The 14200-nt window shown below is 40.1% G+C and overlaps 1 protein-coding gene across 1 annotated transcript in view; it reads left to right on the top strand.

Annotated features, from left to right (window-relative positions):
- PAPPA2 (pappalysin 2) overlaps positions 1–14200 on the top strand; it is a 185805-nt gene that overhangs the window by 59298 nt on the left and 112307 nt on the right. The window contains exons 4-5 of the mRNA XM_032226805.1: positions 5476–5769; positions 10615–10807. Coding sequence (XP_032082696.1) covers positions 5476–5769; positions 10615–10807 — 487 coding nt within the window. The remainder of the gene's footprint in view (positions 1–5475; positions 5770–10614; positions 10808–14200) is intronic.

Genomic DNA, 14200 nt, shown 5'->3' with positions numbered 1-14200 from the left:
ATTGAAGTTTCCATGAATTTTTGTATGTTGCTGCTGATGCCAAAGATTTTCAGGCATTTCTTGATCCAGCTATGGGGAACTGAATCAAATGCTTTCTTATAGTCTATCCAAACCATGAACAGGTTGGTTCATCTTTTCTTTGAATTCTTTAGGATTAGTTTGTCAATCAGTAGTTGGTCCTTTGTTCCTCTTGATTTTTTGCAGTATCCTTTCTGTTCTACAGGAAGCAAGTTATTTTCTTCCAAGTATCCATAAATTTGCTTTGCAATGATACTAGTAAGGAGCTTGTATGTTGTTAGCAAACAGGTGATTGGCCTATAGTTTCCAGGATCCTTTCCTTTTTCTTTATCTTTTTGGATCAAAAATGTCCTTCCATTTGTCATCCATTCATCATTTTCAGGTGTTTTTAAGATCTGGTCCATTTGGGCTGCCAATCTTTTGTGCACACTTGTAAGTGCCTTTAACCAGAAGCCATGTAACTCATCTGGTCCAGGTGCACTCCAGTTCTTCACTTTTCTTGACTGTCCTTGCACCATTTCTTTTGTTATTTTCACATCTTCCATTTTATGCACTTTAATAGAATCCTCAATTGTTTGATCTATTTTGCAACTTCTTGTTGTTTTCCCACAAATTCTTCCAGAATTTCAGAGATTTCTCTTTATCAGACTTTTCATTTGTTGTTGCTCCATCTCCACTTTCTAAGCTCTTATAAAACTGGTGCTGATTTGCTTTGAACTGTGAGTTTTCCTTGAATTGAGTTACTCAGTTGTCATATCTTTTAATCTTTTCAGTAATGGTAACGACCCTCTGCTTCAGCTCTTCAATTACTATCGCAATCTCTTTATTCTCCAAATCATATCTTGCTTCCAGGCTACTTTTGACCTGCTTGTTCTTTAGCTGACCTTGCCTTAGGTTCTTCAAGTTGCTCAAGTCTCCACGAAATGTTTTGATCTTCAATTCCAACCGAATTTTCCATTTAGGCTTCCTCTTCTTGCCTCTTTGGTTTTTTTGTATTTTCAAACCCAATTCTTCGGTGGTTATGCATACATCAGCTGGTTTGTTTCATCTAATGTAGTGGTTTGAATGGTTTGCACAGCCTCATTGACCTTTTTTAGTACCTTTCTCAATTCTTTCCCGTTCACTTGGTTTACTTTGGCAAACGTGTTCTTTCAGCATCTTCCATTTGATGCTTTATTTTCTCAGCTAATTGAGTGATATCTGTTGGTGTTTGTCCTTCAGTGCTTCCTTGTTCTTTATCTTCATCCATTTCAACATCCTCTTCCTCCCTTTCTTCCTCAGTTTGCTTTTGAGTCTACAAATCATTCTTGATGTTACTCTTCTTTGTTGGTATACTCAGACCATTAGTTGCTTTCTCTTCAATTCCTATTAATTCTGCTGTAGTGAAAAATTTGTGGCTCAGAATAGCTTGTTGGTCCATTAGCCTTTGTTCACTGATATCACAGTCTGTGTGGTTCACCTTCCAAATCTGATACATTCATTTTTGAAATCCACGGTTTTGCTGGCTCAGACTGATAGTACACTTTCATAATAGAGATGTTTTCTTCCCTAGTCCAGATTTTTCGCTTTTTAACTTTTTCTTCTAGTAGCTTGTCAGCTCCATGCCCTGATTTCCAACTGGAAATTTTCTGACATACTTATTGCACTGATTCCCAGTCAGGTAGAAATTGCTCTCGTCACTGAAGATGACCTTGGCCCACTGTTCATTAGTCCACTTGGCATACTTCTTGGCCCACGCATGTCGACGAGAGTGGTGAGCATCTGTGAGCAAAGGTTTACTTCAAGCCCTGCAGCCTTTGAGCCCTCTGGCAAGCAGTCTGAGACGCACTGTGCTTGTGCACACTTTTACATCACATGTTTCACCCCAAATTCTTGTAATCTGAGGTGAGGTGAGCTTCCTGTCAGCCATTGAAATGCATTGCAGAGCCCGATCTTGGTGTTTTATCAAGTTTCTTGGTCTTCCAAAGCAGAGCCTGTCATCAACTGAACCAGTTATTTGGTATTTTTTAACCACTCTGCTCACTATGGTGCGATGGCATTTCACTCTCTTGGTTACAGGAGTAACCCTCTTCATGAAGTACAATGATGCAATGCTGCTGCTCAGTACCGATGAAAGCAAAAGCCTTCATCATTGCCCGCAGCGAGAGCTAAATTAAATTTCTCGATGCTTCTCATGCCTATTTATAGTCAGAGGGTATGACAACATTGATTGGCTCATAAATTTATCCTCTGTACATTTTGATTGGTCAGCCAAAGCTCGCTGCTGATTGGCTACTTTTGATTCTAACATTCTCAAAAATTCAAGTTGTGTTTGCTTTAGCACATAAACTCACTCAAAACCTTAAAAAGACTTTGGTTAAATTAATAAAAATGCATCTCAATCCGACTACAGAAATTTTCATCAAAGTACTAATTTTGTGTGGTTTCTATGAGTGAAAAGTTGATTGTACATGTAAATACAGCTTAAAATTGAAAGTGTGCAGGACTTTTTCACACAGCTGTGGATGGATGGATGGATGGATGGATGGATGGATGGATGGATGGATAGATAGATAGATAGATAGATAGATAGATAGATAGATAGATAGATAGATAGATAATAGTCAGATAGATAGAAGATGCTTCTGCACTATCTATTGATCAGTGTGATCAATTTTCTTGCAGAAAATTTAAGCAGCTTCAGTTTCTCCGAACATATGCTTCATGACTGCTCATTCCCATTAGTAAAGTCAGCTTAACAAAAGTTGAGATTTTAGGGTCACAGTGTCAGGTCTTGTTGTGATAATCAACACTGACCTTTCAGCTTCCTTGGTAAGTTTCAAATTGTCAGAGGCATCAAAGTCTTCTATGGTGCTTGAATACGTGAAGCCCGCTGAGCATTTTATGAAGGACTAAGTTCCTGTGTGGTAAATGCTCTGTTTCTAAACAGTTGCCAAAACACTGGCCTTTGAAAAAGGAGGATTAATACTTACTCAGGTTGTGATGTCTTTTGTGACCTCCTTTCACAGTACTTACCTTTCATGTTTGATGTGAAAGTCCTGGCCTTTGAAGGATTTTGCCAACTTGCTAATGGCTTAAAAGATTTGTGAAAGCTGATTCGTATCAAGCCCACGTGTAAAGAGCAACAATGCACGGAGGAGGCCCCAACAGATACAAGAGAGAGAAAGGAGTGATTTGTGTTCAAGCACCAAAAGGCCTTTTTCATAGACTTTCATTGGGATAATCAGTTGGGCTTTTTCATCAGCTAACCAAAACGTTTGTAAGAAAGGAGAGGATTCTCACATGAACTTTTCTTTATTTGCCCATTTTGAAAGCAAGCTAGCGATCATAAAGAAAAAAAGGGATGAATTCCAACATTGTCATGATAAATTTTACAGGGCCTCATTCTCTCGTATTTTTTAATTTGGACATAAAGATGGGAATAGTCAGTTTTAAGGTAAATTGTGACCTCCATAAACATACTCACTGTTCTTCCTCCTGTATTTGGAGATTCCAAGGTCATATTTAATAAAATAATAGTAACAAAAATCAATCAACCAATTAACCAAAAGTCATCGATTTTATAAAATAGTTAAGATTGAAAGTATACCAATCCTTATTATCTGAGACATGATACACTATTTTGTTCTTTCGAACTGACAGTTATGTTAGTTTCTTCCATTCAGCCCCTAATATACATTGGATATCCCCAATAAGAAAATATAGTTGTAGTTTATGCTGAGATCAGTGGTGGGATTCAGCCAGTTCGCACCTATTCGGGAGAACCTGTTGGTAACTTTCTAAGCAGTTCGGAGAACCTGTTGTTGGAAGAAATCTCCTTTTGTTTTTTCCCCACTTTACAGGGCTAATCCTGTAAGGAAGGCAGGAGGGAAACATTCTGGTGTTGTTTCTAGCCTCATCTTTATTGCCCTGCTTACAGAAACTGCCTCTCCGGTTAACCCTTATTACATTGTAACAACTAAGGCGAAGCGCCCATCAACCTGAGTGACATTGAGTTGGCCATGCCCACACGGTCACATGACCGAGCCACACCTACCCAGCTGGTCATTAGGGCAGAGAACCGGTTGTTAAATTATTTGAATCCCACCACTGGCTGAGATGTATATTCATTGCAACTTGGATTCATCTTTGACTAGGGTTCTGGTTGTAAATAGCAATAGCAGTTAGACTTATATACCGCTTCATAGGGCTTTCAGCCCTCTCTAAGCGGTTTACAGAGTCAGCATATTTCCCCCACAGTCTGGGTCCTCATTTTATCCACCTCGGAAGGATGGAAGACTGAGTCAACCTTAAGCCAGTGAGATTTGAACCATCGAACTGCAGCTAGCAGTCAGCTGAAGTGGCTGCAGTACTGCACTCTACCCACTGCGCCACCTCGGGAGAAGCTTATTTATAAGTTGATGAGAGAATGGTTTCAGAAGGAGAGTCTTCCCAAATAGCTAACTTATACTTGAAAGATATTAGCACATGTCTGAAATTTTAGATTTATTAAATATTTTCTTTCCCACTCTTCAAAAATCTTTAATGTTTCAAATTTTGTATTTTGCATCATTTTGTAAATTGCAATCCTAAAGGCAAAGGTTATTGGGTTGTGTTTTTTTTTTTGGCCTGGATTTTAGTATCTAATTTAATTGAAAGATCTCTTATCTCTTTATGACTTGTAGTAATCAAAACAATTCCGGTTCTCACAAAAAGGTATTTATTTTGTATAGTTGATTCAAAAATCTTATAGTACAAATTTCAGTATTCCAAATTTGTCTGCATACCTGTTTATAACTTTAAGTTCTAAATCTTGTTTAGCCTTTTGCCATTTGTTTCAAATTCTTTTAAGTTCTTAAATTTATAATTATTTTTTATTTTGTTCAGGAATAAAATTACATTCACCAGGGGCTTCTTCAGACTTGCCATTCCAAAGACTTCTAAAGCCTTAAGATATTTCAATAAGCGATTTCCAAAAGTGATTAAAAGCAAGGTTGGGAAATCTAATGTCGTTTAAAAGATACCACTGCAGTTGTGAGCTTGATTACTAATCCCCTTGTCTGATGGCATTCAGACTGTTGAGATTGCTATCTTGCAGTCTACTTGCAAGGAACAGCCATTTGAGGTACATGTGAGTGATCTCCAGTCCTCTCCTTGTCTGGACAGGTTCTGAAGAAGGTCCAGAGAGGGTCTAAAGAACCGGTCTCTGCTGCAGTTGTCATCTCCGCTCTCCATGGAGATATGTTTAATCATCTTGGGCTCACTTTGGATGGCCCTTACTTTAAACAGCTTTCCCACTTATTTATCTACTTAGAATGCTAATACATGGACAAGTGGACCATAAAGAGCCCTTTATGTAAAGCTTACTTTCCATGGTGTTTGAGCACACACACATATATATATATTAATTTATCTCAGAATTCAAGATTGTTTACCCATATTCTCTGTGGATCACATTTAGTTCACTTCCAATTTCAGGTGGAGTAGTTCTAAATCCAGCTTATTACGGGATGCCAGGTCATACAAATACTATGATCCATGAAATCGGACACGTCTTGGGACTCTATCATGTCTTTAAGGGTGTGGATGAAAAAGACTCCTGTGATGATCCATGCAGGGAAACAACACCATCCATGGAAACTGGAGATCTCTGCGCCGACACTGCACCTACGCTCAAAAGCAAAGTCTGCAGAGATCCAGATCCCATCAATGATACCTGTGGCCATACTTCTTTCTCTGGAACTCCCTTCAGCAATTATATGAGCTACACAGGTAAGGGGGGAAAAGCACCATTGCTCCATTATGTTCACAGGTGGGTATCAACTGGATGTACAATCCAGAGATGCTGAGAGCCATGAAACATGACAGCTAGAATTTGAATGGCAAAATCCTAGCTGCCCTGATTTCTCTAAGAAGTATTGGGGATAAGTTTGGTCTAATGGTTAAGGCACCAGGTTAGAAACTAGAAGCCTGTGAGTTCTAGTCCCACTTTAGGCATGAAAGCTGGTTTGGTAACTTTGGGCCAGTCACTTTCTCTCAGCCCAACCTATCTCACCTGATTATTGTGCAGAAAATAGGCAGAAGGAGTGTTAAGTATGTCCACCATCTGGAGTTGCTTAAAAAGTAAAATAAAAACAAGTACAAGCATTTGTGTTTAAGAAATTGGGTACCTTTAGTTTTAATTCTAATGAATGGAACTGATTGGAAAATAAAATGGCGACTTTTAGCCCTCATGCCCCCTTCTGCATTTATTGTGCAAAGCAACATATGAATGTGGAACAAACTGATGGCAACAGCGAAGCACTCGTCCACCTGGGTGGTAGAACTGTGATGCATAATCTATACATTCTGTTGGGAGATTTGCCTGTTTGAAATACTTTCTTAGTTCCAGGGGGGCCTAGGATCCTACATAAGTAATATGTATTAAAGGGATTTCATTTCCATTGCAAAAATGTACCATGGCAGCTGTCTACTCATGCAAGCATAGACTACTGAAGATTCAAGGATAGAAGGGTATCAGGAATATAAGATGGGTTATTCTGTCTAGCTTTTCAAAGCAGTCCTATCTGCCATCTGAAATTCAGTTCCATGCTCCTCAATAATAGAAATCCTCCTAATTTAAAAAAAAAATCCTTATAAGGGATGACAGAAGTGTCTGTAGCACTTAGAAGATGAACAATGTTCAGCCTCCCAAAACCTGTTCATTTCATCTCAATTTTCATCTCAATTTTAATTGCTCAATTTCTGTGCTTTCAGCTACAACAAAGCATGCTAGTAAGAAACCAGTCTCAACACTTATCTGTTTTATCTTGCTATATTCAATTATTATTAAATGCATAGTAATACAGCCAGTAAAGAACAGCATTAACATTTCAGAGAAGATATTTTGGAATAATCCGTTTTTATGAAGTTTCCTGTCTCTTGAAATCGTGGTGCTTGTCAATTGAGTGAAACTGGATGACATTTTATTTAAATATGTGTGTATATATAAACACTAATTAGGGATTGGGTTTTTTTTAATCTGTGATTTATCGGTGTCAAAACCAAAGAGAGGACTATGTCTGCAAAGAGTTTATGATCCTAACTGTAGGGTAGACATAGGGATGGGACAGTTGGAGATAGAAATAGAATTAACAGATTCCATCACATAGACCTCCCGTATTTTTCGGAGTATAAAACGCACCTTTTTTCCTAAAAAAAGAGGCTGAAAATCTGGGTGCGTCTTATACACTGAATACAGCATTTTTTGCCTCCCAAAGCCCCGCCCCCTCACCAAAATGGCCGTGTATAGCCTTATGGAGGCTTTCAGAGAGCTCCTGGGGGATGGGGAGGGCAGAAATGAGCAAAAAATGGGCCGTTTTTTGCCCCCCCAACCACCAGCTGCAGTCCGTAAGGTATGCATGCAATTTTTTTGAAAAGAAAGGGCCCGTTTTCATGGAAAATGCACCATTTTTTGCTCGTTTTTGCCCCCTCTACACCCCCAGCAACACTCTATAAGCCACCCGAAGGCTAATCATGCCTTTTTTTAAAAAAAGGGGGGGGCATTTTCATGAAAAAATGGGCCATTTCTGGGAGGTTTGCAGAGTGCAAAACCTTTTTTTTCCCTTTTGGAAAGCTCTTTAACTGAATGATAGAATTACATTGATCAAATGCTGTGCCAGCAGAAACACTTACCTGTCTACTGTATCTCTCTCTCTCTCTCTCTCTCTCTCTCTCTCTCTCTCTCTCTCTCTCTCTCTCTCCCCCTCTCTCTCTCTCTCTCCCCCTCTCCTTTTATCTACCTACCTAACTATTCTCTCTCTCTCTTCCTACCTACCTACTGTATTTCTCTCTCTCTCTTTCTATTTCTCTCTCTCTATCCACCTACCTACCTACCTACCTACCTACACTCTCTCTCTCTCTTTCTCTCTCTCTATCCGTTTATCTACCTACCTACTTACCTACCTACTGGCTCTCTCCCCCATCTATCTACTATATTTTTCTCTCTCTTTCTATTTCTCTCTCTCCCTACCTACCTACTGTATTCCTCTCTCTCTCTCTTTCTCTCTATCCGTTTATCTACCTACCTACTTACCTACCTACTGTCTCTCTCCCCCATCTATCTACTGTATTTTTCTCTCTCTTTCTATTTCTCTCTCTCCCTACCTACCTACTGTATTTCTTTCTCTCTCTTTCTATTTCTCTCTCTCTCCCTACCTACCTACTGTATTTCTTTCTCTCTCTTTCTATTTCTCTCTCTCTCTCTCCCAACCTACCTACTGTATTTCTTTCTCTCTCTTTCTATTTCTCTCTCTCTCTCTCCCAACCTACCTACTGTATTTCTCTCTCTCTCTTTCTATTTCTCTCTCTCTCCCTACCTACCTACTGTATTTCTCCCTCCCTCTCTCTCTCTCTCTTTCTCTCTATCTGTTTATCTACCTACCTACTTACCTACCTACTGTCTCTCTCCCCCTATCTACCTACTGTATTTTTCTCTCTCTTTCTATTTCTCTCTCTATCCCTCTACCTACCTACCTACACACACACTCTCTATCTTTCTCCTCTCTGTATCCCTTTATCTACCTACCTACCTTACTACTCTCTCTCTCCCTGCTTACCTACTGTTTTTCTCTCTCTTTCTCTCCCTCTCTATCCTCTACCTACATTTTTTAAAAATTTGCCTCTTCAAAATCTTGGTGCGTCTTATACTCAGGTGTGTCTTATACTCCAAAAAATATGGTACTTGTGTTTAATTCATAGGACTGCTAAAGCAACTGGAAAATGTGATCTCGTTCTGTGTCTTAATAATAACTGATTGATAAAAATAAGATGATAGTTAGTTAGATAGATAGATAGATAGATAGATAGATAGATAGATAGATGATAGATTCTGTAAATAGTAGATACTTAAAACAACAAAGTAGTCTATATTCAACATGCTGAAATTCGTCCAAAAATAAATACTTGATATAATACTGAAAAAAACCATAAAACAGGTGCTGGAGCGATCATTCCAGCAGTAGAGTCTTTATGAAAAAGAACCCTTTTGAGTGCCACTCACTTTGCCTCACCTGGCAGGAGCTCATATGAAGATCCTTACATAGATAGTTGAGTATATGAAGAGTATGGTCTAAAAACAGTAAAACATTAAGGGCATTCAAACAGAGGTTTGAAATATTGGCCTTAGAGAATGCAATGAGATTGTTAGATTCTAGAAAAGCCCAGGTTTTCCATTAAAAGGTGGTCTTTTCTGAAAAAAAAGAAAGTGAGAGAGAGAAAGAAAGAAAGAAAAAAAGAAAGAAAGAAAGAAAAAGAAAGGAAAGAAGGAAGAAAAAGAAAGGAAGAAAAAGAAAGAAAGAAAAAGAAAGAAAGAAAGAAAGAAAAAGACATTTAACCATTCAAGATGAAGCTTTGCAATATATATAGGACCTTTCCCTTGTCAAAGCTCAGATTATCAACTTTACTGAACAAATATATATATATATATTTGTTCAGTAAAGTTGATAATCTGAGCTTTGACAAGGGAAAGGTCCTATATATATATATATTATCAACTTTACTGAACAAATATATATATATATATATATATATATATATATATATATATATATATATATATATATATATATATATATATATATATATATATATATATATATATTTGTTCAGTAAAGTTGATAATCTGAGCTTTGACAAGGGAAAGGTCCTATATATATAGTCCCCTATAGTCAACAACAACTAACTGAGTAAAATCCACAGGGAATCCTTTATTTGAAGATTGAGTTCTGAAAGAGGCTGGAATATTGTCATTAGGTGCAGTGTTAGCACAGGCCCCAAGAGACTATATTTTATTGAATCCCGTGTCTGTATTCTATATTTCATTTCCCCACCCTTTTTTTATGCTTGGACATTCAGTTATATTACATTAGAGATAATTACCCCTCTTCCATTTCCTTCAGTTTGGGGGCATCTTGACAAGGCAGCCTGTTGGGTTTCAGAGTGGGGTCTATTGACAGTGTTTGAGTACTGCATTTCCTCTGTTCAGAGCTTCGGAGGTCACTCATTCATTATTTCTGAAAATGTATGCATTATTTATGCTTTACGTTTTCTTTCTCCCTAGGCCTCACTGTTGTGAGGAAGGCAACACTATTGATCACTCACCAGAAGATATCCGATTAAATACTACAGATGGAGTGCCATCTTTTGGCAAATGGAAGGAATAACATGAGCAGGCAGAATTTTAGAAGCATCTGTGTTAGGCAGAATGTAAATACTCTAAAAAATGTGCAGGAGAATTTTTGGGATGATGAAAATATCTAAATAAGCCAGTGACCTAGAAAGAGTTGAGAAGACAGATATTCAAAGGGATGAAAGATTATTTTTTTAAATGTTCCAAGACCAAGAAGCAATGTACATAACATGCACTTTGATCTAGTTTTAGAAAAAGGATAAAAAAAATTCAATAAATATGATAATACTGGGCAAAAAGGATATTACAGGATCTAATTTTATTCCAGGCTTTCAAAATAAGATGTCTTCTCTGGCCATGAAAGGGATTTACTTAGATTTCTTGCCCTAACTCCTTATCTGGATCCAGTTGTCAAATTGTTCAGTAAGCTGCTTTTCTTACTTCCACAGATGACAATTGCACGGACAGTTTTACTCCAAATCAAGTGGCACGAATGCATTGCTATCTGGATCTAGTGTACCAGCAGTGGACTCAGAGCAGAAAACCCACTCCTGTCCCTTTGCCGCCGATGGTGGTTGGTCAAAGTCAGGATATGCTCACCATACACTGGCTACCTCCCATTAGTGGAATGCTTTATGAAAGGTAAGTGAGTAGTGATAGGTGAAGGAAAAGTAGGAACCTTAGAACCCCCCCCCCCCACACACACACACTGTTTTTGCCCCTGCCCAGTTATCTGACATGGTGCCATCTGCCGAAGGAAGGAAGGCGCCCATCAGTATCTCTCCCACCCATGACTTGGGAAGAAAGCCAATCCTGGTGGTGCTGGCTAGGGGGAGAGGTGGCCCAAGCCCCTTTCTGCTGGATGGATTGATTTCTTCATGTTGCTGGGGGATTGGATCCGTCTGCGGCAGGGGTGGGTTTCTCGCCCCATTCCAACCAGTTCGGTTGGAACGGGGCCGGCGGCGTCCTTGTGCACGCGCGCGGTGCACGCATGCGTACTAGCATCTGCGTGACACTCCAGCTGCTCCTGGAGGATCGCGCAGGCGCTGTATGCGTCCTGCGCATGCGTAGAAGCGCAGAACTCGTCAAAACCGGGTAAGGATTGCGGGCGGGCGCGCCCTTCGCCGTTCCCAGAAGTTACTTACTTCCGGGTTCGCCGACCAACCGGTTCGCAGGGACCGCTGCGAACCGGTTGAAACCCACCCCTGGTCTGCGGCCCAGCTGCAGGATAATGGGTCAATTCACTTGTCGCTGTGTGGAAGGAGTACAGATCTCCACTCCAGTGTGTTGCAAAGCCTCTGCTAGGGAAGGAGTATGTGGGCTGATCCAGGGCCCAACTAGGTGGTCCTGAGCTAAAGCAAGGGTTGATTTCACTCATGTTCGGCTGCGTAAGTTGGTCTGGGAGGCTTCAATCATCTGGTCGGCTAGCGGGTAATTGCTTTGGTCTTCTCCAGCCATGTGTTGAAACAGCCCTTTCAACTCCCTCTGGCCCCAACAGCATTTCTCCAGATGTCATAAATCTCCAGATGTCCTCCTCTGCATCCTCCCCCTTCCAGCTTTGGAATGTTTGCGGATTGTCTCAGCACAGAGAAGCGATCCGTTATCTGCTACAATTCCCATGGGCTCTATCTCCATCTTCCCGGGTCGGGTCGGTGTTGAGAGTCAGCACCCCGCCCAGCACCCCAACTGCAGGGGTAGCTGGTGAAGTATTTTAAGGGAGATTCGGGTTAATGTCAGGGTTCCAAATAGCATCCAAAATTAAATCAGAGTACAAAGCAAAGTATTGCTCAAAGTTCCAATTCATTAAGAGAGTCATGTTGGCACATCTGTGGAAACCCGAATCTGAAAGCTTCCTGGTTTTCCCCACCCTGTTGAAAGTTCAAGATCTTGCCCCCACACCCACAAGTCCATCACATGGCCCAATCTTCCACTGCCATGCTGAGAGCTTCCACCCATCCAGTTCCGGTCAGGTGCAGAGGTACCAAGACAAAGGATGACCTTGGCAATCTAAAAGGAGTTTTATTTTGGTTACATCGCATCGTACACCTTACTATCCCCCTCCCATTTCCCCACTATAGAAACAGCATAGTAGATAGAAGTGTGGCAGGCCAAATATCCCAAAAGGGGCTGCAGGCCTGACACAACCCTCATAGAATTTTTTTTTATAGGAGTTCAGTTATAAATGTCAGTACTTATATCTCTCCCATGTTGTTTAAAATTAAACTGCCTATCATCCCCTTTTTTGCACAATTTATAACTTTAAGGATGCCTGCTATTATCCAGGGGTTTTGGATTGCAACTAAACTTGATGTGAGGTGAGCTGAATTCCAAAACAACTGGAAGGCCCATCCTTGACTTAGACTGAAGAAGTCCAGTTTGGTTTTCTTTCTCTGAATAGATCCAATAATTTTAATTGAGAGTCCTAATTGTTGGGTCAAATGTAACAATCTATTAATCTGATGTGGCATGAAATTCGGACCCTTCCCACTCTCTCGGCCTTCCGAAAGTCTGTTAAGACCTGGCTGTTCTGGCAGGCCTGGGGCTGCTGATCTTGATTGACCTTCAGCCCCACTAAGATCGAGTGCATGTTGTTGTCTTTTTTAATTCATTCTGTCTTATATTTTAAATTTTTAATATCTTTCTTTTTTAAACTGTTTTTATGTAAGCTGCCTGGAGTCCTCCGGGATTGGGCGGCATACAAATCCAGTTCCACCACAAAACCGCGCTCGACTAAACCGCGTCCAACTAAACCGCGTAGCTGACGTCATCAACAGGGCGACAACAGCGCAGAGACAGAAGCACGCTGTAAACCCTAAACCTAAAATTAACCCCTAAACTTAAACCTAACCCCCCTAAACCTAATCCTAAACCTAACCCTAACCCTTAACCTAACCCTAACCCTAACCCTAAACCTAACCCTTAACCTAACCCTAAACCTAATCCTAACCCTTAACCTAACCCTAAACCTAATCCTAACCCTTAACCTAACCCTAAACCTAACCCTAACCCTTAACCTAACCCTAACCTAACCCTAAACCTAACCCTAAACCTAACCCTTACCTTAAGTTGAATCGGCTTGCTTTCAAAGCACTATTTAAAGCGCCCTTCTTTCTCCGCGCTGGCTGTTGTCGCCCTGTTGATGATGTCAGTGACACGGTTTAATCGGGCGCGGCTTAGTCGAGCGCGGTTTTGACGGGTCACGTACAAATCCATTAAAATTGAAATTGAACCATATCAGGACAACAATTGTGGAGGAAAGGTATTTTTCTTGGAACTTCATAAAATGTCTCTGTGTGTGGGGGGGGGGAAATGAATCTTTATTACTCCAGATGCCAACTGTTCTCCCCTGTTCCACAATGATAAGGATTACATTAAAAAAAAGGCTTTGCTACCCACTGCACAATTGACCAAACCACTATGGTTTGAAACTCAGTACAGTGAATTATATAGTGAACGAATAATAAGCCGTACTTTGCGATAATCCATATTGCAGAAATTTCTCCAATGTCTTTTACATTCACTTTTGAACAGCTGAATTGCTGAAGTATGAGTTAATTGTGAATTCCCTGCCATGTTCTCTTTCCTTTAGTTATCTATCCAACTATTTTTCCTCCCCCATTTCTCATGGCCTCTATGACATGGATTGTGGTGATAGGAAAAAAGAAAATTTAAACAGGAATTGAGGTGTTTCAAGTGTTCTTCCAGGGAAAGTTCTTCTCCACCAACTAGAAGGGTTAGCTGAAGGTGATCCCTGTGCTTCAAGATGTTGAGAAATCCTGTTGGTACATTATTAGGATTAACAACTGCATTTTATTATGCATGAGAGCAAGCGAACAGTTTCTTGTACACCGTCCCAGAACATTTGACATAAAATGAAGCTGAAAATCTAAAATAGTGGTACTTACATGGTCCATGGAAATCCAGATGTTGCTGCTGTTGCCGCTGAGCCCTTCTGAGCCAATTTCTTTCTTCCTAATTCTCCTAGTAATATATTCCCAAAGCCTCTTTATATTTGACTATTATTGAGATTTAATG

The sequence above is a fragment of the Thamnophis elegans genome, chromosome 11, assembly GCF_009769535.1.
Source record: "Thamnophis elegans isolate rThaEle1 chromosome 11, rThaEle1.pri, whole genome shotgun sequence".
Classification (NCBI taxonomy): domain Eukaryota; kingdom Metazoa; phylum Chordata; class Lepidosauria; order Squamata; family Colubridae; genus Thamnophis; species Thamnophis elegans.
This window is presented reverse-complemented; position numbering and strand designations above follow the sequence as displayed.